Here is a 27,360-nt window from a genome sequence, read left to right as displayed (position 1 = left end):
GCTGCAATCTCTGAGAGATGTTTCTTTTAAGTTACTGCAAACTTCTTTAGCCCCTATGGTATTGAATTCCCCATGGTTAATATAAGTAGCGCAGACAGCATACATCTGACTGAATAGAATGCCAATGATTTTACAATCTCATAGAATTGCAGAGCTGGAAGGGAAACTGAGGATCATCTAGTCCAGGGGTAGGCAACCTAAGGCCCATGGGCTGGATCCGGCCCAATTGCCTTCTAAATCCGGCCCACATACAGTCCAGGAATCAGCATGCTTTTACATGAGTAGAATGTGTCCTTTTACTTAAAATGCAATTCTGGGTTATTTGTGGGGCATAGGAATTCGTTCGTTTTTTTCCTTCAAAATATATTCCGGCCTCCCACAAGGTTTGAGGGACAGTGGACCGGCCCGCTGCTGAGCAATGTCAGCTGATGGGCAGGAGCGCGGAGTTCAATCCTGCTGTGCTCCGTTTTGGCAGCGTGCTTCTTGTGGGGAATGTGTTGGCAAAGCAGAAAACCCTGCAGACAAGAGAAGTGGTTTAACAGCCAGTTCCTCTTTCCAGGGAACTCTGGGAACTGTAGCTCTGTGAGGGGAATAGGGGTCTCCTAACAACTCTCAGGAAGCTTAAAATACTACAGTTCCCAGGATTCCTTGGGGGAAGCTGCGACTGTTGAAAGTGGCATGCTACTGTTTTATATGTATATGCAGATCGGGACTCAAGTCATTGGTCTATCTAGTCAAATCTTGTCTACTCTGGTGGGGAGCAGCTCTCTACAGCTCTCTGGCAAGGAGTTTTCCCTGTCACCTGCTACCTGAAACCCGCAACTTTCTGCATGCAAACCACATGTTCTTATCAATAAACTATGCTCCTCCCCATGAAAACAGAAGGCATTTTCTCATTGACTGGGTTCCATATTTCTGAACAGGAACACTTACAGTATTTTTTTAGAACTGGCACACTTCAGAAGTGTTTTTTTTTTAGCAGCAGTACTACTTACTTAGGTCTTTGTAAGACATATGTTAAAAGGAATGTTCGTAGGGACTCGATGCTACTTTTTTCCAACAGAATCCATTCTCGTACAACTGCTTCCATGATCGCCGTGGCAGCTTGAAAAAGGACATAGTCCACTTTACTAGTTTCTGCCGGAGAGATCCAAAATGGTAAGTTTGCAATCCACAGGAACTAACCTAGAAGGCACTGGTTACACAAACCCGCCACGATTAAACACAGTTAGCACAAACCGAGCACGTTAAAAGGGCTTCCCAATCAGAATTAAGTGGCAACTGGCAGGTCATAATGTTTTTTCATTTAAAGCAGGCTTCCCCAACCTGGTGCCCTCTAGATGCTCCCATCAGACACAGCCAGCACTGCACTGAGGGTGCCAGGTTAGAGAAGGGTGATTTAGAGCAGGCTTCCTCAACCTCGGCCCTCCAGATGTTTTGAGACTACAATTCCCATCACCCCCGACCACTGGTTCTGCTAGCTAGGGATCATGGGAGTTGTAGGTCAAAAACATCTGGAGGGCCGAGGTTGAGGAAGCCTGATTTAGAGCATCATTTTTGGGTGCCCTTGCTTTTTCAAGCCAGGCGGATGCTGACTAGAGACAAAAGGCAGGGTCTACTCTGTGTATGACTTTGCTGGACACAACCCAGAGCCTTTTCTGTACTGGCACTATGTCTTTGAAATACCTTCCCCAGTGAAAACTGCTTGGTGCGAACATCACTGTAATTTAGGTGCCATGTAACTCAATTTTTTGTTCAATTCGGCTCTTTTATATTTGTAAGGTGCTCTTTTAATTAAACAGATTTTTCTTTAAAAAATGTAATTTTTGTTTCATTTTGGTTTAATATCTGCCAATTACTGTAAGCTACTTTGAGCACCATTGGTTGAAAAAAGCAAGACAAACATTTAAAAACCCAAAACCATCATCACCTAAAGCAACTAATTCATAACAAAATGACACCACAGGGTGCCAGGGCAGTGACAATGATTTACAGAGAATTACATAAATTGGTGTCTTGCTTGTTACAGCTGGCAAAAGAGTGGCCTTGCTGGTCCCTAACTCAATTCCCCCCGTTTCAGTGAATATTGACCTTTAAATCAGGGGCTGAGGAGCCCCACAGATATCTGGGGCAACTTACTCTTTGGTTAAGTGTGCAAAGGACTGCAGAGTGAAAACCCCAGGTCCAATCTGGCACGCAGACAGCAGCATTTCTCAAACACACCAACACACAAAGAGGCAAGTGATGTAATGGGCCAATGAAACTGTCTTAGTGATACACTTTGAATATTCAGCTGAATACACACATAAGGACTTACCTAAAATATGCTTGCAAACAGCAAATGGCGATTTTGATTTTCTAAATGATAAGAATATGTGTTCAGCATGCTGACGTTGTTCATTATTGACCATGGAAGGTGGTGCCTAAAGAGAAAATAGATAGTTTGCTTCAATATATTGGAGGGGAGGAGGAACCTTCTGTTTCCAGTGTAAACCCATGTTAAGAATAACCACAAGTCCCTATTTTCATGGGCAGAAAGATGACTACACTTAACTGAAGGCTATTTTGTTGTGTTTTTCTTTAAAATAATAATATAAAAGATTATGATGATGATGATCAGATTTCTTAAATATATATTTATAGAACTTTTTCGCATTCATGATCCCAGGAAAGGCTACAAAACAACGAACATTAATCAGCATTCAAATATAATTACAAAAATTCCCAAAACCAGATTCAGAGACAGCCTGTGATTCAGATCCATCCCAAGCAATACAGTAGCAGCAGAACAACTCCCAGTAAAAGCCAACGCACTACTTCTTCAGTTCCTTCATTCTTGCCAAGAGCGCAGCAATAGCTTACTCAGCTGAATAGAGAACTTCAAATACTAGTAAAAGAATTTAGTATCAAAAATACCGGTGTTAAAAGGAGTCAGCTAAGACTTCTGGGTTCCAGCTATAAGCTGCCATTTAGTACCCTTGCTACCTACAAACTGATTCTTGTTGACAATCAGACATAATTAACTTCTCCTGCACTGAAGACATATTTGGTCCTCGACAGGGAGAACCTGAATATAGTAGTATCATATTTCCTAGAGCACGTTTGTTGTTTTTTTTAAAAAAAGGGGGGGGGGAACAGCAATGTTGCAAACTGAAGATTCGTTAGATCTGAACTTTCAAGAAGCCAACAAGAAGGTCTTTAGCAGTAAAATGCTGCCCTCTAGTGCAGTGGCTCTCAAACATTTTCCCCACAGACCACTTGAAAATTGTTGATGGTATTGAAGGACCACTTGATGGTTGTTTTCCTGTCCGCAGTTGCAACTGTAATGTGATGCGTTGAATGCCGTACCATTTTTAATTGAATTTGTATCGCTTCTTTTCTTTCTTTCTTGCATTTTATTGCAGTGCAATTTGAATTCTATAGAATTAAAAATTTTGCGTGTTCTTCACAGACACACTGCAGAGGGATAGCTCAGTCAGTAGAGAATGAGACTCTTAATCTCAGGGCTGTGGGTTTGAGCCCCACATTCCAGGGTTTTGGAACTCTTGCTCTAGTGTAAGGTCAGCATATGCCATGTGAAAACACACAGCACAATGCAACTTGCCAATAAAGTCTGGTCAGCTCAAGGTTTTGATGTTCTACAGATCATTCTGATAACAATTATTTATTATTATTAATTTCTTCACCAAAAGGACCCTCGTTTCCTTACAGTCATTTAAAAACACCTTATTAAAAGAGTTTAAAACTCTGGCAATTGTGGGGAGTGAGGATCCTGAAACTAAATACAGCCGTACCTTGGAAGTTGAACAGAATCTGCTCCGGAAGTCCATTCGACTTCCAAAACATTCGGAAACCAAAGGACGGCTTCTGATTGGCTGCAGGAGCTTCAGAAGCTGCGGAAGCTTGTGTAAGTGGATTCTGCTACAAGCATGCTATGCTATACTACACAATATTGTACAGTATACAAATACGATGCCTTTAGAATCTTGTTGTACAAGTAGTAGACAAAACTTATTCAGAATCTGAAAAGCATGTCACCGCAAGCATTCATACACAACTAGCATATGTATCTGAAGGTATATTATGGAATTTAAGGATTTATAATAATCAAGTAGCTTTCCATCAGATGAATTTTCAACTAAGTGGCCATTATTAACTTTCAAACTACCTTTTAACCTGCAAGACACAGTTGAATACACTATTTAATACACACATGTCTATCCCTCGAAGACAGCCTATAACCACACTGATTGCTTGCAAACAAAATATTATTTGCTATTGTACTGTTATGAGTCACTGGCTACAGAGAAACAATTCTTTTACCCAAGTTCCAACTTGCTCGTGATTATAAAGAATATATTTCTTAGGAGTGGAGACTGAATGAGGAAATAAGAATGTGTTCATTGGCAAAAAAGCAGGCAAGTATATTTTTATTGGTGCAAACTATTACAAGTGCTCTGTAATTTTATTAAAAAGACAGGTCAATGAGAAGATAGCCTATACAAACACTCTGCAATAAGCAGAAAGGAGGATATTTGAAAGCAAACAATATATAGAAAAGAATAGGCAAAGATGTCATAAGAGGACAGAGGAACAATATTTTTTTAAAAAACAAGCCCACTTTGAACTTTGGAAAACTTTGCCTAGACTAGATCTCTACACAGCCAGGCTACAGCCAATAGTGACACACACGACTGTGATATTGGAAGGATTCATGAGAAGGATTACAAACAACATACAAGTAAAGAATAGTGATAATGCAACCCAAAGGGCATCTTCTACAACAGGGGTGGGGAAGCCTCCATGCCTCCAGAGATTGCTTCTTGGCCGTTTGGCTAATTCAAGTGTACTATCTTACAATGGCAATGGTGCCCACCTGAGAGATGGCGGAACTGAGTTCCAGCTGAAAAAAAGTCCTGACTACTCCCACAAAGCCAAGCCAGCATGGTCAATGGTCAACCCCTAGCACAGTTATTATATGGGGCTCAGATTTGGACAGGCGCTCACCTTGGATCTACAGAAGCTGTTCAGTCTAAGTTTCTAAGGCAATTTTTTTCTGTTCTATCCTGTGTTCCAAATGCTTCATTGCACTTGGAGGCTAATCTCCCCTCTGTTGAATTACATATTTGGTGTAGGACATTTAATTATTTGCTTCAGCTAAATTTAAACCCCACCAGTCTACTATCCTTAATATCACAAGATTGTCATAAGAATGTTTGGACCAAAATTGTCAACCAAACGCTTTACTTTTCTGGTTTATCACCACGACAGTTATTAACACTGGCCTTTAGTAAATAACCACATGCAGGAATCTATGCGGCTCCAGATCAGCAACAGTCCCAGACAAGAGAAACCAATTGAATTTTTTGCAGTGCCCTTCTGCAGCAGGCTACTAAACATACACTCACATATTAAGTTTCCAAGGAATCTTGAAGGGCAGCCCCATGCATAATGCAATGCAGTAGTCTTATCTCTCATGGACACAAGAGAATGCATCACTTTGGCAAGGCTCTCTGGGTCCAGGAGGGGTCATAGCTGGTGTGCATCACTTCTTCACTTCATCACCAAATAGAACTTCATCACTTCTATTTGGGATAAGAGGTTTTCAACTGATAGAAAGACTGGACCACAAATTAAAAGGACTGAAGCGGCATACCATCCCTGTTCTGCAAACGCAGGTGTGAACTTGCTCGACTCCGGTGTGCTTCCTCCCCATACCCCCCTATGCACATGTTAAATGGTTCGGAAGAAGCTGTGAGTTATTCAGTTCTCGTGCATCAAGAATGAGAAGCCTGTGATCCTGCAGGTTTTTGTTGGCTAGGGCTGATGGGAGTTTCAGTCCTACAACATCTGGAAGGTCACAGGTTCTCCACTCTTTGAGAGCTTATTTGACAAGTGAGGATTTTTAGTAGTGTTCCTAATCATAAGCTGAAATTTAACACTGAACTTAACATAAATGAACTAAGTCATACTCGAGCTAAAATCAATGGGTTTGACTAATATTAGTCCACTGATATCAGCTGGTCTACTCTGAGCATGACTTATGAGTCAAAGAATCAGAATTGTAGAGTGAGAAGGGGCCACAAGAGCCATTGAACCCAGTGAACCCCCTGAAATGCAGGAATCTTTTGTCCAATGTGGGGCTTGGACCCGTGACCCTGAGATTAAGTGTCTCATGCTCTACCGACTGAGCCATGAGCCATGACTTAGCTGGATACAACTTGTAACAAAGCCAATACACAAGAACAAATATATCCACTTAACAACAAAGATATCAACAAGGACCTGAGTCACATGCAAGGCAGAAGATAGCAGCCACCAGTGGGAAAGGAGAAGCCAGAGAGGACAACAATTAAACCCAACACATGATAAAAGTCTATGTCAATTCTGTATTAAAACTTTGTCCATTACCCTCTAGTCAAGCCAGCTGAGTTAAAGTGTGTCTCTCTATGCAAAATATCAAGTTACTGGGTAAAAATAAGAGGCATGTCTAAACGTGATCACTTTGACGTAACTTGGTTTCCATCCATTAGTTATATAAACGGGTACAGAGATGCTTATCGTACATGAAACTTTATGGTGGATGTTTTTCCTTGAAGTAGCTGTGTTAAGTAATACCTAAGTAATTTGATGCTGTACTCATGCTCTCCATGAACGAGTTGTTTTTCTTTATATTTATAGAAATTGATAATATATACATATAATATACATATATATAAATATATATTTAAAATGTTACTGGGTAAAATACACCCTTTCGGTCAAGCATCACAAATGTCAAAAAGGTCTACTTTGATGGCAAATTATGGAAAGTTTGGGCACCGAGGCAAGAATCTAAAGAGTAACAGCTCATACAAGAGGTTTGTACTACCCCAGATGAATATTTTCATCAAACAGATCACACATACACAAAACACATGCATATCATACCCAAGTACTTTTGAAACTGTCCTCAGTTTGGAGGCTGCTGTTCAATAAAAATAAGCTGAAAGAATTTCATGGTTCTTTTGACCCTGGCTTCAATCTTCAAGTAAATTATTTTGTTTGGTATTCTTGCATATGTACAGGAGAGATAGACATATCTATCAGCCTCCCTCCCACTTGTCTCTAAGCACTGCAAGGGGCATGTATAATACACAAGGAAATGCCCTGATTGTGCGCCTAAGTTGCATACAAGCTCCATTTGGTGGCAAACCAGTGTTTAATCAACTATAATAACTATACAATATGCCAATTATAACATGAAAAACTAGTTTCAATCCATCTTGCTTTCCCCCTTTGCCAGCACCATAAAGCCAATTTTGAGGTTTTATTCCTGACGTATAAAATTTGTTTTAAATTCAACTGATCCACATGGGATCATAATAAAAATACATGTTAAGTATTAAACTTTTGGAAAGACAGTACAAGCATATGTTTTATTTTACCACAAGAAAGTGTAATACATCCACTGAAAATTTAACACATGGCATGATTTTTTAAAAAAAAAAACCTGCAATTTTGTCAGGACAAGTTACGTGTTGTTTACTGTTGTAACAATTGTTTTCTCAAAATTTATCTTCTATACCATGAAAATAAATAAAAATGTTATTTTAAAAAATTGAAACAGGGAAACAGAAAGGGAAGGAGAAGCAAAAGGAGACATGATAAACAAGGAAGCAGAATGCAGTTCCTTCAGTCAGGTGCATTTAAGTTTAGCTGCAGACTACAGTAGCTAGCATGAGAACTAGGGAGTTGTGCCAAGCCAAAGAGATTTGAAGAGAAGAAAGAAGGCTTCCAGAACAGCGCGCTCAGCGTCGGGTCAGAGTTTGAGCTCTGAGCTGCTCAAGAGACAGACTTGGCACCTGGAGAGGCGAAGCAGGAGCATCAGGAGACATAAGTTGCCCCTACTCAGGTGGCGCAAAAACTGGTTTCCCCACACTAGAATTGGACTTAAAGACACTTTAAAAAGAAGAAATTTAGGGGAGAACCTCAGCGCAAAGGAGCGAGACCGCCCTCCGGTGCCTTCGCCTCCAGACCCCATGAGCTAGCGCTGGACTCTCCAGTAAGATATTGGCACAAATTCAAGGAGAACAAGGCCATGGAGGTCTTTGAAGGCAAGGGCAGGCTTGTGCTGGATCTGGGAGAAAACAGGAAGCCAGCACTGTGAGTTAAAGATCCTCTGTCTAAACATGTCAGAGGCAAATGATAGCCAGATAAAAATAATGCCTGTTAAAGGAATATTTCAGATAGCCAGTGTTTCTGCATGTGAGCAAATTTGATTTTAGTGTGTAAATTGGCATCCAAGGCTCCACTTTAAAGACATGTACCCAATAAAGAATGTTGTAGCTGAGGACAGCAGACCTTTCTCAAAGGCTTAATCATGCTTGCTTTTATTTTGCATGATGATTACATACAAAACCACTGTGTACTGTCCCTACTCTTGTCAGGTACTTCCAACACCTTCAAATATCCAGCAAGTATCATTTCATATCGGAAGCAGGGTTCTGCCTATAATGAACGGCCGGGCTACGTTTTGAATTTTTTGTTTCTAACAGCCAGCTGCAAAGCCCAGTCTCACCATGATAACAGCAACAAATTATAAAGATTGGTTCAATACTGCAATGGGTTTCCTCCTTCATTAGCCTCTACATATCTATGTTAAATGATCTGACCAATGATGGTATCATGGTACCTAATGGCATGATATGAACCTTATTTACTGAAAGTTCAAATAGTGAATTAAGGTGTCTATTCAAAAGGGGTGTGCATGTGTAGCAGATGTGAGAAATCTTCTATATTCTAGGTACAAAATACTACCTGTCGTCCAACTGTTGCTAACACTATACTGTGATTCTAAGACTGCGATCCTTTGTAAATTTACCTGGGAATATGATCCACAGAACTCAGTAGTGTCTGCTTCTGCGTAAACATGGGTGGCTAACTTGTGGCCCTCCAGATGTTGCTCTATTATTACAACTCCCATCAGCCCCAATTAGCATCCAATGATCAGGAATGATGAGAGTCGTAGCCGAATTGCAGGTAAGAGGGTCTACAAGTTCCTTGGATTAAAATAAGCTTTCAGATGATTTTGCAGCCCACTTTTACTGTTGTGTTCTGAATGCTTTGTTTCTGAATGTTTCTGAATATTGAAAGAAATGGAGATTTATCAAAACTCTAAAAAAAAAAACCTCTGGTGTGCGATTTTCACAACCTCAAGGAACTACTGGCAAAGGTTGAAATTTTAAAGCCATTTATTCCCCAGGTTGGGCAATATGCCCCCTAAGAATTGTGTCCACAGAAAAATCAGGAATGGGCCTCAGGCTATTGTGCCCCTCCCATCTCTTTCAACTCTACCACAGCAGGAAAAAGCAAACAACTGAACTGGAAAATCCCATGTGCTCTCACTAGTCCTGCGAGATTCAGCTCCTTCCCATATTTGACCACATAAAATGTCTATGTGGGGAAGAAGGGGTTAATTGCAAGTAAATTCCACCATTATTGGTTAGCTTTGCTTCCAAACTGACTTGCTAATAACTGAGGTGTAAGACACATATCTAAGCCTTAACAACAAATACTTTTACAGAAGCAATTATGGAATTGTTTTGATACATGTAAAATAGTCATTTCAATCATATAAAATTATTATTATTATTATTATTATTATTATTATTATTATTATTATTATTATTATTATTATTATTTTATTAAAATTTATACCCAGCCACTCTGGGCGGCTTCCAACGAAATATTAAAAATACAATAAATCATGCAGACTTTCTGGAAAAATATTAGCATAAAAAGAAAGAAAGAAAGAACAACAAACACTTTTAAAATCACAGAATTGTAGTGTTTACAGGACTCTAAGGGTCACCTGGTCCAACCCCCCTGAAATGCAAAACTGTACTTTGCTGTTTCATTAAAAACCCGTTCCCTTGTTAACATATGTAGAAATGAAGCATAAAGAAGAATAGACCCATATGCACAACTTTCCTTTTGTCAACTATGGAGAAGGTACCACAAAATCAGGGAAATTTGCTCATCCAGAGCAAGCAATGGGAATCTCGTGAACTTCTGAACTGCAATCAAGGGAAGCACTTTGGCATCAAAGAAAGTTGCTATTAACTCAAATAAAAGCACAGAAGGCATGGGAAGAATGCCAAGGTATATATTAAAAACACTCCTTTTCTAATGTTTTGCTACCAAAGTTTTGTAAATTATTTTAGCCTTCCAGTCTGTAATGTTGTAGTCTGAATTAGAAAACTAGGCATAGCTATCACAGAAGTAACCTCCCACATACACATCCCACAATCATGAAGCCTGTTTGCTTTAAAAATAGTACTTCCCCATCAGGCAAGGCTTTTGTCTGTACAACTTTGTTGTGATCTGCATTTGTAAGAGATTGGGAGCATGTGCATAAACAGAGCACACCTGGTGTGTTCTGCTGATATGAATAGCTGCACACAATGAAAATTTCTGTCAATAATACCATTAATGGGCTTTTGTGTCTTGCCTCCTCTTGAAATACTCTGGGCTTGTTGGGCCACACTCTTAATGGCACTGGCAGAGGGGTACAAATGAATTCATAGCTCACTTTATACTCATTCACCCAACACAGAATCTACAGTCCCCTGCAAATATCTCCCGAGTCTCAATTACAGTATTAAGCAGATTTCTTCCACAGCTCCTCAGAAGGATTCAGAGTGTAGCTTTTTTAGTGCACAAGTTCCTCTATTTTCCTGCTTTGTTCAAAACATTCAAATCTGATGTTCTATTTCAGTTTAGAGTTTGGGAAGTCTTTACAATATCATAATGCCTTTAATATCTGTGCACATTTTCAGTAAAACATGAACCAATACAGTGTATTGTTCAAACGCATGTCTTGCACAGAGAAATAAATGTGTGCTTAGTAGTGAAATATAGAGTGCATTCCCATATAAGCAGGCATAAATCACTCCTAAACCAAAGTCTGTGCTAAATAATTTATCCTGTGTACTATTAACTCTTGGCAAAAGATAACAACCCAGACTTTTCACTCAGATTTCCTTATCTATAGTAAATCCCAGGAAAGGTATCCACAGATTTTAAATCTGCAGAGTAGAAACAGCTTAGCCATAAAGACTGTTCTCTACAACAAGAAAGCACACAAACTACCGATCTTTTAAGTGAAAGATATGCACCAAGAGAATTGTGTTTACATTTGAGACATGCCTGAATTGGAAGTGAAACCATGTTTGCCTCTAGTGCTTCATTGTTTCTAACTACTGTATACCGAAGTCCCTCCCCTCCCCTAGCTGTCTGCTCTCGTCCAATAATTGCTAACCCACCCATTAAATAAAAGGGTACTGTCAGATATTTAAATAGTTTAAAGAAAAAAATTACCATCAGCAAGTCTACAACAAATGAAGCTGAAATATTAACAATAAAGCAATCCAATACTTCCTTCAAGCACAGATTTTCTACATATCACCACATGTTCACCAGTGTAGTGGGTAAAACCAGAGATACCTGGGTTGAAATTTCCTCCTGTACATCAAGCTTGCTAGGTGATCTTATTATTTGCTTTAAAACATTTCATAAAATTTATGTGCTGCTTGTTTGCAAACTGCTTTGAGGTTTTTTAACAAAAACAATAAAACAATCAGTAAAAACCATAAAACTCTTTAAATCATTCAAAATATGAAGTCAACTATAAACTAAAATCAGATTAAATCATACATCCACATTCTACCCCTTAGATCCAATGGGAGCCTAATCTACCTCAAAGGGTTGTAATGAGGAGCAGGAAAGATAACCACAGACATACCAGCCTGTTTAAAGAAAGAACAGGACGCAACACACACACATACTAGGTAATGTTTTCATCCATGCTATGCATTAATGTATAATTGTTAAGTGATTGCACAATATCTACTGCTTGCAGGGTAGTACGGCAGATTGTGTGATGCTTGTGTGGTAAACTTATGCTTACATAAAAACTGCTCACGTAGAAGACTATGAGAAAATATTAATTACCAATTCAGAGCATTAGTTTCCCACTTGTATAGTGGAATACCAATGACTCGCCTTCTTGTATTTTGGGAGAATAAGCAATAACTTTTTGACATTTTGGCAATATTATTATGGTATAGTTTTTTGGTTGGAGGATACTTTTAGCTGACGGATTTATCTATTTCTCTAGTATTTTATTGCTTTGTCAATAACCACAGAAAAGTTACTAGCCCGCAAAACAAATTTTAGCAGCCTGCTATAAGGCCTGCATTTTCACGGCTGCTCATGAGGACAAGACTCATTCTTAAAGGCCTACATGGAAACCTATTGAAAGGCTTGGTTGTTGTTGTTTTTAAAAGACTTCTATAAAGCAGACAGGCACAGAATGATGGAGATGTTAAAGCACAGGTTGTGTGGACCATTTGCACAGGACCCCATACCTCCTGTGCCTTCCTCCTGTTTTTAAACATCAACTTTAAGAAAATTCTTACAAAGTAGTTTCTCCCCCCACAGCACTTTTCTACTAGCCCTTTGCATTTCTATGCAGCTCTGGCTTCTTCAGAGTCAGGCAGAGAAACCAAGGGGGCTATTCAGTCAACTCACACGCATCTATGGCATTCCTGGACACCTATGGCTACCAGGAAAACTATGAAATACGAGGCTGGTTGCAAGTGTTTTGGGTGTGTGTGCAGAAGATGCAACAAGTTACACTGCAAAGCACTTTCCACACAAAAATGTTTAAAAAATTAATGGTCACAATCCCACAAAGCCCAAACCATCAAAATTCTACCGGAGTAAACAAGTGTACCTGGGTGGAGGTGGGGGCATTGATAGCTTCAATGCTAACAACAGACTGACAAAGTGACTGACTGCCTTGTTTCACACAAAGCTTTTAAACACTGATTGACAGTTTTCTCTTTGCACAGGCAATACTAATAGGTGGAAAGGTTTTGCTATTCAAGCCCAGATTTTCCAGGTGCCTTGACTGTTGAGGAGAACAAGCAAATGGAACAAGCATCTTAAGATTTATGTAACCCAGGCACATGAAGGTTGGCTTGCAGAGACAGAGGCGGGGGGTGGGGGGTGGGAGCATTCACTAGTTGGCAAAAAAAAAAAGGGAAGGAATATGTCGTTTTATACTGATTGTAGCAGATGCGCAGCGGGAAAAAATGTTTCCAAAATGAAAAAAGGAGCAGAGCAAAGAGTGGTGGAACAGCCGATAGCAAGGATCTGAGCACGTGGGTACAGGAGTGAAATGGAGAGGATTTGGGAAGCAGAGGCTATGATGGTGCAGAAAGGAGCAGGAGCCCGAAGCAATGATAAAGGAAGCGAAAGGGTTGTGGAAGGAGAAGGGCCCCCAAAGCCGAGAGGCACTAGCAGCCCCATCCTACGCCCGTTTGCTGGGAAGCAAGTCCCCCCTCGCGGAGGGGGGTCCATGGGACTTGCTCCCCTAGCCAGCGCGCACGGGGCTGCAGCTTCGGAGGGAAAAAGAGGGCAGCGGCGAGATTTCCGCGGCACCGCGCGGAAGGAGGCGCAGCCCCGCGGAGTCCCTCTCCGAGGAAGGAGCCTGCAAGGGAGCCTGCAAGGGAAGAAGAAGGGGCACTCGCGGCGTCTCCCCCGCCCAGAGGGATCAACTGGGGGGCGGAGGGGCCGCCCCGCTCCCCGCCGCGCCCTCGGCCGCCCAGCCTGCCCGCTCCGCCCCGCCCTCACCATCAGCACTTTGGCCGCGTTCTCCAGCTGGGCGATCACCTCGGGGGCTCCCCCCGCCGCCGCGGCCGCCGCCATCATGGTCTCTCTTCAATGACGCGCCATGCACTGCATTCTGGGACGAGGCGGCCGCCCAGCCAATCCCCGGCGCGGGCGCGGAAGGAGAGAGGGGAGGGAGGGGCGAGCGGGCAGCGCCGGGAGAGCCTAGCGGAGCGGAGCCTCAGTCGGGCGGCGCTGCCCGCCCCGGCCGGGAGGGTCGCGGAGGCGCGCGTGCCCGCGTGGGGGGAAAGGGGGGGGTGTCTCCCGCGCCAAAACGGCCATGAGGAAGTGCTGAACAATCGCTGCCCTGGGCGGGGGAGTGGGGGGTGGGGTACGAAGATGCCCCCTGAGAGTCACCGTGGTTCGTTGCCTTTTTAAGCGCAAAAGTAGCGCAGACCCCGAAAGTCCCCTGAGCGAGGCTCCGGCTCTGGGTCGAGTTTGCCCCGCCGGAGCTCTGCATGCATGCGGACGAAAGGTGTGTTTGTGTGTAACCGTGAACACGGGGAGAAGCGCCTTTGAACACGTGCAGAGTGTTCGTCACTCGGCGCGGAGTAAGCGCAGCCCGGGAGGTACCTGGCTTCCACGTCAAAGGGTGGTGCGCGCGCTTTCCAAGCAGGCTCAAAAGCGGCGGAAACGATCTTGGACTATTTTGGTATTTTAATATCGCGCCTTAGGGCTTACCGAAAAAGTTAAAGTAAGCAATGGGCGTCCTTGCAAGCGCGCACGGAGAATAAAGTCGGTATAGTATACTAGCAGCTCTTACTTAGCCCCGAGAGCATCACTTTTTATTATTATTCATTGATTAGTAAAGCAGTTTCACAGAGCCCATATTTTGAACTTTTTTTGCTTGCTTTTGTAATAGGCAGCAATTCAGTAGATGCGCTTGCTGAACTTGTACATGTCATTCACTATCAAAGGCACTGTGGCCCTGACAGAATTGGAGATACCCTGTTCTTCTGTGCAAAGTTCATTTTTTTTTAATGGGAAGGAGGGACTGTAGCGATAGAGCTGTTGCTTTGCCCCAGGTTCGGTCTCTGGAATTACAGTTTTAAAAATAATCTGATAATGGGGAAAACGTATGCTTGAGACCACGTGGACTCACTGCCTTTCATACAAGACAGTACAGATGGACAAATACTGGTAGTTTGAACTGGCCTAATCTTCCCATGCATATATGGCCACTCACATACAGAAATGAGACCCCATGCTGCACCTAAAAAATTGCTGATACAAAGCATGCAGCTTCCCAAATGTGTGCTTGTATGCACTACACTTGTTTTCAACCTGAACAATAAAACGAGTGGGCAGTCTGCTTTTTGTTGAGTGTCACATTCCCTCAGAGGAATCAGTCAGGGACTATATGCCAGTGCTGAGCAGAGCTAGAGCTGCGTGGTGGGGGAATAAAGATCTGGCCCACCTAGCCAAAAAAGGTTCACCCATGATGTGTTTTTTGAAACTGATACTGCACATTTCACATAGGTCCATACCAAAAACTGAATTTGTAGCATACTGTATGCTTAAATCTTATGGATTCATTTCACTTTAGATCTTCACTCATAGGGAGTCATACTTTGACCTTTATTATATCAGTTGTTCCACCATAGCTACTCTTCACACGTAAGTTTAATAACTATAGTGGGATCTGAAGAGCTACTTCAGGGAATGCTATGGTTTTATTTTTCTTTCAGTAGCAAATATTAGAAACCATTTTTGAAAGTCCTTTAATTGTGCTATGTTGCACGTGGGGTTTCAGTCCTTAGCTCCTTTGGATCTTGCCCTATACATTTTAAGACTCCTAGGCAAAATAGATTTTAATATATTGTTACAGATTTCTAGCATTAAGCTTATAGTATACCATGGCAGCATACTATCAAAAATTAATTAGTTGCTTGGAATAACACAGAATTCACTTGTTTAGTAAGAAAAGGGGTAATGGTAAGAGGAGGGGAGCAAGAACAAATTTTCCAGGTACTTACTGAGAGCCGATACAGATAAATTTCTAAGTGAGAACTGTAAGCAAACTGAATTACTCCACCACCTGCAACTCCTGAAGATAAGGCTGAAGGTTAACATTTCTACAGCTAATTATAATCTCATTACACTTCCCCTTTGTCCATATAGATTAATAGTCACTAAAATAGAACCATACAGAAATTAATCATAGTGAATATGATACAGTGAGAAATGGCACTGTGACACTACATATTACCAGCTTAACATGCAGCTAGATTGTTATTTTTCTCAATTTGGATCAAAGCTGGTTTGGGTGGAAATACATAAAAATGTGATATTTCATAAGAAATTATAGGAATGATATAGGACAGATGCGGATACCAGGAAAGGTCCTAGAACAGATAATTAAACAGTCAGTCTGTGGACAGTTAGAAAAGAATGCAGTGATTACTAAGACTCAGTATGAATTTTTCAAAAACAAGTCATGCCAGACGAATCTCTCTCTCTCTCTCTCTCTCTCTCTCTCTCTCTCTCTCTCTTGATAGAGCTACAAGCCTGGTGGATCAGCGGAATACTGCAGACCTGGTGTATCTTGATTTCAGTAAGGCTTTTGACAAAGTCCCACATGCGAGGAAACTGGTAAGATGTGGGCTGGATGAGGTAACTGAAAGTTGGATTTGTAGCTGGTTGACTGACCAAACCCAAAGAGTGCTTGTTAATGATTCCTCCTCGTCCTGGAAAAAAGTGATAAGTGAGGTGTCCTGGGCCCATTGTTCAACATCTTTACAAATGACTTGGATTTAGGTATTGAAGGGATTCTCATCAAATTTGCAGATGACACCAAACTGGGAGGGGTAGCCAATGGGACAGAAGACAGAATCAAGATTCAAAATGACCTTATCAGATTGGAGAACTGGGCCCAAAGTGAAACTAACAGAATGAAATTTGTTAAATGTAATGTAAGGACAAATGTAAGGTTCTACACTCAGGCAAGAAGAACCAGCTGCGTCAATATAATACGGGGGACACTTGCCTTGCCAGTAGTACATGTTAAAAGAATCTAGGGATCTACTGACTACAAACTTAACATGAGTCAACAGTGTGATGCAGCAGCAAATAAGTTAATGCTGTTTCAGCCTGCAGTAACAAGTATACTGTCCTGATCAATGGAAGTAATAGTACCACTCTATTCTGCCTTGGTTAGACCACACCCGGGGATTGGATAGGAAGTACTAGAGCTTCCCTGATGGAACAAAACTTAGCTTGAACTATCAAGTTTTCTCCAGTTCCATTGTAGGGACACAGCACTCATTGCCAAAGAAAAGCCAATCTAAACATGGTCTTGGGGCATGTGTAGAGTTCCAGTTGAACTGAGCTTCTGAACATCATCTTTCGCAGCCCTACCTGGAGATGGCAGGGCTTTTAACTTGGGGCTTTCTGCATGTAAAACATGCTAGTATTGGAGCAGAGGCTATTATTAAATAAACCACTTGCTCTACAAACTATTGGCCCACGGCTAGAATGAAATCTTTTAATTGTGTGATGATTAATTGTACGGATATGCCAAATAATGTAGAATGTCACCCGCATATACTGCATCCTTTATTCTCAAATGAGAAGTGTCCTTCATGCTTTGCAGTTGGCTAAATGCCAGCTGCAGCAAAGAGGCTCCCTGAAAAACAGTGTTATAATATATATAAAGGGCACCCTTGTCTTTGCTAGCAGACAAACCCTTAGTTAATTAATGGCTCTGCTTGTATGGATGCATGGTTTCTGAGCTTCCTTTGGTTCTAACAAAGTCTTTGTTTACGAAATGTGCTTATTAAAACGAGTTAATATGTTATTCTACTGGCTGCAGCAACGTAACGTTAATTTTATCTTTGTAGAACTATTTCTGTATAACTGCCCCCCAACAAAAAAAACCCCAGGATCGGGGCCATGCTACAAGGCAATAGGTTTTTAACCCAGGTGTGGGATATGTGACCCTACAAATGCTACTCAACTCCAACTTCCATCAGCCACATTAAGCATGGCCAAAGGTCAGGAATTATTCGAATTGTGGTCCAATAACACCCAGCCATGGTGCCCCAACTCCTGCATAACCATTTATCCCCACACCATAACTGTTGTTTATTCATTCAGTCATTCCAGGATGGATGTTTACAATCATGCTATTTCAAATGCTGTTTGCAACCACTAAGACTCAGGCAGAAGTGTATATTGTCGCATGCCACCCCAATCTCTGAGTGGTGTGAGATTCCAGGGGGTTCCAGGTTGCTTTCCCAGAGTTCAGTTTCCTTGGAATGAAGGAGACAGTGGAGACTGTGTTGTCTTGATGATATATGGTTTATTTGCACATCTATACAACGTAAACCTAAGATGGAGTGGCTCACAACATTAACACCTTCCGGACCTCTCGTGGAGGAGGCACACGAAGAAGGATCTCAATGAGCTCAAGGTCCAGATAGGTTCATATGGAAAGAAGTGGACCTTTGAGGTATTGAGGTCCTGAGCCGTTTAAGCATTTAAATGTCAAAACCAGCACTTTGAATTTGGCCCGGAAACTACCTGGAAGCCAGTGCAGTTGGGTCAGGATCGGTGTAATATGTTCAAACCGTCTTGTCGTGGTTATTATAGTTCTGTGAGGGGAATAGGGTCTCCTGACAACTCTCGGCACCAACAAACCACAACTCCCACAATTCCTTGGAGGAAGCCCATGCTGTTTAAAGTGGCATGATACTGCTTTAAAAGATGAATTTGTATATTTCACATACTGTCTTCACTTTGTTCCTCAGGAGCACAGTGTGTGTTTATGTTCTTTTGAGGCAGTCCTTTTAAGGATCTTTTTAATAGTATTGGACAAAGTGTTCATGTTGAATGTACATCATTAATCTAATCTTTCTGACAGAACAGGTCCTAACACTTTAGAGAAAACCAGCCTGCCACACCATAAATTAAAAGCACTCCTGTGTCACTTAACAGTCATGGCTTTCACCAAAGAATTATGGGAACTATGGTTTGGTAAGGGTGCTGAAAGTTATTAGGAGACCGCCCCCCTCACAGAGCTACAGTTCCCAGCACAGTTAATAAACTACAGTCCCCATAATTCTTTAGGAGAATCCGGACTGTTAAAGTGCTTTAAATTTATTATATGGATATGATTGAGTCACTAATATCCTTTTAGTTGCACATAGGCAGGATTATTTTCTTCCATCTTAAGCACTAGATAAAATATTACAGCTCAGTGGTACTTTAATAGCTAGAAGATCGTTAAAGATGATCCTTTTAGATTCCAATCTTACAACACTTACCTGGGAGTAAGTCCCACTAGACTCAATGGGAATGACGTTGTTATAAATTCTACTCATATTGATCCATGACAGAACTCCAGCGTATAGTTAGCAGAGTAAAAACTTGAAACATGTTGCAAGACTCCCCCCAAAATAGACCAGAGGCAACTATATTTCATATACCAGAATTTACTATTGCTGCTGAAGGTAAATGAGCATAATGGTCACAAATCCAATACATTCAGGATTGGCACTGTCCATAAGAAATCAATTTGCAGCAGAATTAACCTAAACTTATAATAACTTAACATTAAGACTAAAACCTTAACACTAAGTGTACTATGTACGGAACACCACACTGTTACTATAGGTCAGCATGACCTTGAGTGAAAGAGATAACAGAAGCAGTCCAAACCAGCTGTTCAGCTTCTCCGAAGGAATAACCCAAACATCAGGAACCTTCTGCCTGTTTTTTAGGCAAAATAGAGAATTCCTTGTCAGTTAGTGTGGCGTTTGCCCATTCTTTGGGGAAACGTTTGTATTGGGGGAGACAAGGGGTTACTAGGTTGACCAATAAGAAAGCCCGAAGGCAGAGCCTACCTGATTTTGAGGCTCAGCCTAGAGGTTTTGACAGTTCAGTTGGTTCTTTTGGGGGGGAGAGATAGAGGAGTCAGGGTGAGTTAGAGACAGGGACAAGACTGAGAGGGAATAGAGTGACAGCGTTTCGAATATATTTTAAAACTTGTTTGTGTTTGAAATAAACTTTAATCTTCATTGTTAACTCTACCTGACTGAGACTCAATACTTCACCAGGGAACCCTGAGTTTTTCCCACAAAATTGGTGGCAGCGGAAGAATAAAGTAGTGGTGTACAGGTCAATAGTCCGTGAAACAACTGGGGGCTCTGTACGAACTCCACAGTTAGAAACCTCCGTCTTGCACTAGTTGTATCACACAGAGAAGCTTCCAGAACCCTCTTGAATCAATTAGAATAGGAAAGAGCTCTCTACACATCAGATCAATACTTTCTTCACCAAAAAAATGCAAACTGACACTTCTAAAATCAGAAATAACTTTTCTTCACAGTCATATAGCATTTGAATTCTTCATTCACATAAAATAATAAATTATATCCCTTATACATATATGCAGTAATCAACAACAAAGAGAGATGGGCAAAAAGTACACATTAATATGATGTTTCTCCACTAAACTGACATTCCGCACAGGACAGAATTGGAAACAACCGAAGAACAATAATACCTAGTACTGTATGTGTGTCAAGATTCAATTGCTGAGGGCTTCTCATGGGACGATGTTAGCACTTTCCCCTGAGCTTCAGCTGACCTTTACCAGGGCCTGAGCCCTTAATGTTGCTGGCCCTGCCCTGCGGAACTCCTTGCAAACAGTAGTTCAGCAGGAGTCATCCCTGCTGCTTTTCAGATGCCTTCTAAAAAACTAATTCAGACACGCCTTTCATATCTGGAATTCTCTGCCAAACGGCTCCTATTGGTGTGTTTGATTTTTTTAAATTGTTTTCATTGTAACAGTGTGTTTTGAGTCTGTATACCACCTCATTATATTCTAGATGAAAGTGCAGTAAATAAATAAATAAATAAATAAATATGTAAAGGGATACACAATCTGCATAGTATTATTCAGCTTTATAACAGGCTTATGATATAGAACCATCATAACACAGTGACCTGAATGGTGCCTGCTATGGGAGCTTATCACTAAAATCTCTCTGCTGACTAAGCTACAGCATAGTCTTTTCATTATGTAAACCACTCTGGAACAAATTTTAATGAAGGGTGAAATATAAATATTTCAAACAAACAAAGAAATCTATGTAATAGTTTACAGGCTGATTGCAGAGCAACATACCAAGCCATTTCTCAAAATTGGCACGGTTGCAATGAAAATCCGTATTATTCATTTGCTGCATGCCCATATGATTTATTCCATGTGTTTTCAACCCAAAATTGAATTTAGGTTCATACTTCTCATAGATGAACAATTAATCTGGCCATGCATACTAGAGCAACCAGAAGATTATCCATGTTGATGCACAGATAATCTTCTGATTGCTGTAAAGCATGCATAGCAAGATTAATTTTTAGCCTATGAGGAGTAGCACAAGGTGAACTAACAGAAAGGTCAGAGCTAACGTCTGTTGTCTTACGAATGGAGTGGGCAACCTGTGGCCCAATAAGTTCATGTGGACCTTGGTGGTGGAATTTTATGTGGCCCTCATTCAGATCTTTGGCGAGAGCAATCTGTCCCTCTCCATATAGCTTGCAGGGGGTAGAAAAAAGAAAAAGATACGAGATAGAAGGGAGTGCCATAAAGTGTGTGACTCTACACACTTTTTGGCTCTGACCCTGCCTACCACAGACTTCAGCCCTGCCTACCATCTGCACACGGCTCCCAATGTATCCTCCCTGCCCCCCACCCCGGCAAGGAAATGCACATACTCTGTAAGTGTCACAGAAAAAAATTAGACATCTCGTTTTCTCATGGGATAGCATGGCAGCCATTTTGTGTGCCATGAGATCTCACATGATTTCGCACCAAGATCCTGTCTAGAAAAAAACAACACTTCCGCCCAAAAAAAGCACATTTTTTTCTGGGTGGCACCCCAAAGAGGGCATTTTCGGTTGCTGTGTGAACAAGGCTGTGAAAAAAGGCATCTTTTGGGCTCTGTGATCTCATGCAGGTCGTGTGACTCGTGAGGGAGCACAGGCAGGAAAACACACTTCCTGGTTTGGGGGTTCAAGATGTTGGAGGGTATGAATGCAGTCCTAGAGAAACAGAAAGTTACTAGCCCCAGTGTTAGAACATAGAAAGATAATGGTCTGGTGTAACTAGTTACATATTATTATTTTTTAGTCGAACAGTCTCACTTCATCCTATCAGTACACAATAAATCATTCTGTTCATTCTGATGGCTAATACAACCAGCCTTCAGGGAAGACATGTAATATTAATTTAATGGGCTTTTGTTTTATTTTTAAAGCAGGAAACAATATTATAAGTTTTACAAATCCAATTTTTCATTAAAAAAATTATTTAGTAGTCAGTGGCAAAAAAATAAATGTGATAATGATAATAAGGTCCTGTGAAGTTGTTAGGAGATCCCTGTTCCCCTCACAGAGTTACAGTTATTTGGAAGAAGAATTGATTGTTAAAACACTCTGTAGACCAAACTTGACAAGCTGTAGTTCCCAGGATTACTCGGGGGAAGCCATGTTTGCTGAAGTGGTATCACAGGGCTTCATGCTACTTACATGTAGCACATGCCTTTCCTGTACCACTAGATGGCTCTTTCCAACCATAACTTTAAATTGTATAGCGAAATACATTTATATTCATCATTATACACATATAATTCATGGTGCTCAGCCCATAGTACCGCACCTCACACAATCAACGCGGCTTCATGGATCGTTCCAAATACTGACATTTATCCACCTAGAACATCTTATTCATTCTGTAGGATTTGTACAACAGCCAATAGCACCATGGAGTTTTAACCTTCAGAGCCTGGGGGTTGGAGGAAGCTAGTTATGACTTATGTAAGGCCTACAAAGCTTGTGAGCCATAAAGCAGAATGCAGTTCTTTGGCCATATATAAGCTGGGTCCACTCAGTGTTCTGTGTTTGTGGTCTGTCTGGGATTGTAAGAACTGGGAAATTGCAGTCAAACGCAATTAAGCGTAAGGGCGTGAAGGGGTTAAGACCAGAGAGGTTTGTTTCTAGACTCAGGTGATCATGCCCCGTTACCTCTGTGAGGGAGGATGTGATGCTGTTTCTCTTCCTTTGTCTCACTCTCTTCTCAGCATGTAACCCACCAGAACAGACTCAAAGTTCAGACTGCATGTTTGAAACTATATTGTAAATTTTGCACCCAAGAGTAATCTACCTGGCTTCTCCTTGCTGCTGTGTGGGGCAACACATGAACCACACCTTTGAATTTAGTGAGTAAACATTTTAAACTTACTTAACAGTGTGTGGTCTGTTCATTGCTAGAGAGGGAGAGGGTGGGGCAAGTGCTTTAAGACAGAGTAAACAGGCTACGCAAAAAGATTGAACAACCTATATTCTAGGCTAGGCTATGCTAACTCTGAAAGTGTTTTCAACTCTGCTGGGGGTTCTCTCCAGCTGGAGAGTGTTCTAAACCCCATGTTTTAAATCTAGGTGCTCAGCTGATTCTGTGGGTCAGATCTATTTTCCAATTCCACAAAAACGGGGGGATTGTCAAGCACTCCCGAGGCTTGACCTTTGTTTGAATCACAAGGCAGTTCTACTTCCTTTTGTGATGGCTCCTGAAGAACATGATTTGGCTTGCTACCTCTGTTTGTGACCTTCTGTAGCCTCCCTGCTTTTATCTTGGTTTGGTCGTTGTGGTTTAGTTGTGTTTGACTCTTTGTGAGCCCATGGACCAGAGCACGCCAGGTTTGGTCATAAAAGGTAAAGGTACCCCTGCCCGTACGGGCCAGTCGTGTCCGACTCTAGGGTTGTGCGCCCATCTCACTTAAGAGGCTGGGGGCCAGCGCTGTCCGCCGACACTTCCGGGTCACGTGGCCAGTGTGACAAGCTGCATCTGCCGAGCCAGCGCAGCACACGGAAACGCCGTTTACCTTCCTGCTGGTAAGCGGTCCCTATTTATCTACTTGCACCCGGGGGTGCTTTCGAACTGCTAGGTTGGCAGGCGCTGGGACCGAACGACGGGAGCGCACCCCGCCGCGGGGATTCGAACCGCCGACCTGACGATCGGCAAGTCCTAGGCGCTGAGGTTTTACCCACAGCGCCACCCGCGTCCCTAGGTTTGGTCATACATTCCATCTATTGGTAAAAGAAGGCATTGTACTTCATATTAGTATTATGCCACATCCTAACTATGTATTTAAAGCACCTCCGGAAGGATCAAGGCTTCAAGGCAAGAACTCCAGCAAGTGAATGACAAAGAGAGAGTTAGCTGGGAATCCAACTCAAAGAGCCACTAGGAACCACACAGAAGAGAAATGAAAACCCTATTACTGTGATCAAAGAACAGGGAAGTAGAAGGGGACCCAGCCCCTCTTCCTTTGACAGTCTGTGTTTCAGGGGATGAGACTTGTAGCTTTCACAATAAGCTTTATTACCTCCCCGTTCCCCACAACTTGTGCACTTGGTTTGACAAGCTAGCTGGTGAACTTCATTTGGTTCAATGAGTCACGAGCCTAGATTAAGGGTTGCCCACAATGCGGGAGTCATATTCGGGCATCCTGATTGTTACTTTAGTTTTGCGATTGCTACGGGAATTATTTAGTATGATTCTTGAGAGACTTTTGTGTGTTTTGCATGAGCCAGCAGGCGCTCTTGTAGCAGGCATTTTAGCCTGACCGTAAGTTCAGACTGCGTGATATTTAAGACTAAGTATGGTAAAAGAGAAAAATGGAACAATAATAGAGGATTAGCACAGATTATGTGGCAACGACAGAATTCTCTGCTATGAAAATCAATCCATTATTTGGCACCCACGAAATGCACTGCAAATGCTCAGTACCTCAGCAGGAGTGTCCGATGTGTCGATTCTGTTGCTGGTCTGAAAAACAGTGTCTTCTCAGTTTTTTAATTAAAGAGTCTGATCTGTGCCAACCAGAGATAGAAGAATTGCCAGCAGCATCCAGTCTGTTCGGGGGGTGGGGGAGGGAATGGGGGCATGAAGGAAATTGCCATGCTATTTCAAGTCTTGGAAAACAGAATTTACAGGCGGGTACTGGAGAGCGTGCATGAATGTGCTTTGACGGTTTGGCTTGATAGTGCACCTTCTTTGGTTATTGTTTCCTAGATTATAAGATAAGTTTTGAACTGATAAAAAACTATAGGCAACAATGCTGTGTGCTCAAGCCTCACTGATTTCAAAGACAGCTACCTGCATGGTAAATCGGGGCAGGGAGCGGGATTTATGCCAAGCATCCCGATTCAACGGTTCTGCTGCAATGCATCTACATGTAGAGATCTGCAAGCGGTGCATGGCTGGCAGGCACTCTGAATAGGTGGCCCTCCACCATAATGCAACATTTTGTCATGACTGATAGCCACTTGTAGGCTTCCCTTCCATTCACTTTTGTGAAAAGCTTTCTCCAGAATTTTTAGACAATGTGCTTTTCATTCATTGTTATATTTTGCTGCTTTTTTATGATGTAAGCCAGGCATAGGCAAACTTGGCCCTCCAGATGTTTTGGGACTACAACTCCCATCATCCCTGACCACTGGTCCTGTTAACTAGGGATGATGGGAGTTGTAGTCCCAAAACACCTGGAGGGCTGAGTTTGCCTATGCCTGATGTAAGCTACTTTGAGCTGCATTATACAGTCAGACCATTGGTTCACCAGGCTGTGTACTGTCAACAGTGACGGGTAGTGGTTTCAGAAAGCATCTTTCCTAGTCCTTACCTGGAGATGCCAGGGATGTTGCATGATGGTGATGCCAGGTTCAATCCCCAGTATCTCTCGATAAGGCAGCGAGTGATCTAGAGAGCTGCTGCTGGTCAGTGTTGACAGTGCTAGGCAGACCAGTGGTTTGACTGAGTAGAAAGAAGCTTCACAGGCTGCTATTTTGAGTTTATGTATATGTTAAAAGAAGCAGCACACGTATTGTTAAAATAATACTTTTGTTTGCCTCATTTGCAAACCCTCAGACTCTGAATATATTTTAACAGGCTAATTCTGAAAATGTAACATTTTCTTCTGCTCACTCTTAATTAGGAAAATGGTGTATAAGGCAGATGGCGGAAATCTTGCCAGTGAACAAACCCAGAATCCTTTCCACCACATGCCACCATTCACTGCTTTAACACATTTCTCTGCCAGAAAAAAACATTCCGAGTTCCACCCCCCATAGAATTTAGCATTTGCTATTTATGTCATATGCATGTCTAAATCTATTATTGCCTGCAAGGAGAAATTCAGTAAAAGTATGTTTGGAATTACATGTTTGATGATCTGCCAATAACATTGCATTTTTCTGTTATTATTTTAAGCTTACAGGTCTGTTTTTGCTTTGTACGAAAACAATGGCTTGGATCGCAAGATGAATTAACTTAGGCCACAACTCTAGCACCACTTACCTCGAAGTAAGCCCCAAGTAAATTTGATAGGACTTGCTGTTGAGTAGACATGGTTAAAATTGCACCGTAAGGCTGCAATCGAGCTGGGAGCCAGACTTGTAGAACTCAGTGGGACTTGCTTCTGAGGAGACATGTATGGGATTGTGTGGATAAGGAGCTTTGTGGAAAGAAAACTTTCTATTCCTTCCTCTCTCCTGCAGCCACCCAGCCCCTAACTCCACCACCCACAAAAGGCTCTCCGGAGGTTTAGGGAGCCTTCCTGAACATCTGGGGATGGACCTAAGATGACTCACAGGTAGTAGTGCATTGACAGCTGTGCCCCTTCTAAGATTATACAATAACCTTATACAGTGGTACCTCAGGTTAAGTACTTAATTCGTTCCGGAGGTCCGTTCTTAACCTGAAACTGTTCTTAACCTGAAGCACCACTTTAGCTAATGGGGCCTCCTGCTGCCGCCACGCCACCGGAGCATGATTTCTGTTCTCATCCTGAAGCGAAGTTCTTAACCCGAGGTACTATTTCTGGGTTAGCCGAGTCTGTAACCTGAAGCGTATGTAACCTGAAGCGTATGTAACCTGAGGTACGACTGTAATTATACAATAGTAATAATTTGGGGTGCTTTGCAACAGTCTTTATGTGTTGCCTATCAGTGAGTTCTGTTTTCTGCACACGTAATTGGGAAATGATTATTGGTGCTCCAGTATCGCCTTTCAGAGCGGTTTTCAGAGCTCCTTCCACTTTGGCAAGTGCTGTGATGCTGCAGTTACTACTGTTAAATTCAATTTCATTATAGACTTCGACACCAGATTGGGTTTTTGCAAAATCCGGCAAAACACACTTCCCCCGCTCCCACAGCAACTACAATAGTCTCATTGAAAGTCCTGCTGACTTCCTTCACATTTTTGTCAGTTGCTTCACCTGAAGAGGAACCTCCATATTTGTTTCATATTTATATTTCAGGCAATAAAAGACTCCTGCACTGCAGGGAGTTGGACTGGATGACCCCCAAGACCCCTTCCAACTCTGCAATTCTCTGATTCCATATGGTGACCACGAGGGACTAAGTATACTGATCCCCTATCTTATTCAAAATTCATAAATCTGATCAAAACACTTTTGACTTCATATGAAATTCCTTAAAAGCCATTTGCCTGAGGAGAAACTACCAAATTCAGCTTTGAACTTCACTTTAGGTGATGTGGGTTTTTTGGCAATTCTCACGCTAGGTTTGCAAACACCCGCTTACTTGAGTTTCTGTGCGAAGAGTAATTGCCAGGGCCTACAA

At 41.9% G+C, this 27,360-nt stretch overlaps 1 protein-coding gene and 1 long non-coding RNA gene across 4 annotated transcripts in view; one reads left to right on the top strand and one right to left on the bottom strand.

Annotated features, from left to right (window-relative positions):
• XPO4 (exportin 4) overlaps positions 1-13,917 on the bottom strand; it is a 63,194-nt gene extending 49,277 nt beyond the window's left edge. The window contains exons 1-3 of the mRNA XM_083609017.1: positions 13,681-13,917; positions 2,318-2,423; positions 996-1,137 (exon numbers count right to left, since the gene is read on the bottom strand). Coding sequence (XP_083465143.1) covers positions 996-1,137; positions 2,318-2,423; positions 13,681-13,758 — 326 coding nt within the window. The 5' untranslated portion in view covers positions 13,759-13,917. The remainder of the gene's footprint in view (positions 1-995; positions 1,138-2,317; positions 2,424-13,680) is intronic.
• Positions 13,918-13,943: 26 nt separating this feature from the next.
• Positions 13,944-27,133, top strand: LOC310760590. Of its 3 annotated transcripts, XR_014547030.1 has the most exons (6): positions 13,944-14,191; positions 16,215-16,308; positions 17,556-17,708; positions 22,800-22,937; positions 25,988-26,080; positions 27,036-27,133. It is a non-coding gene; the product is annotated as an uncharacterized lncRNA (long non-coding RNA). The 3 variants fall into 3 exon arrangements; XR_014547031.1 differs by lacking the exon at positions 17,556-17,708 and having other exon boundaries at positions 13,982-14,191; XR_014547032.1 differs by lacking the exon at positions 17,556-17,708 and having other exon boundaries at positions 13,982-14,191; positions 16,215-16,329.
• Positions 27,134-27,360: the final 227 nt, after the last annotated feature.

This window comes from Podarcis filfolensis (assembly GCF_964270895.1).
Source record: "Podarcis filfolensis genome assembly, chromosome: 4".
NCBI classification, from domain to species: Eukaryota; Metazoa; Chordata; class Lepidosauria; order Squamata; family Lacertidae; genus Podarcis; species Podarcis filfolensis.
This window is presented reverse-complemented; position numbering and strand designations above follow the sequence as displayed.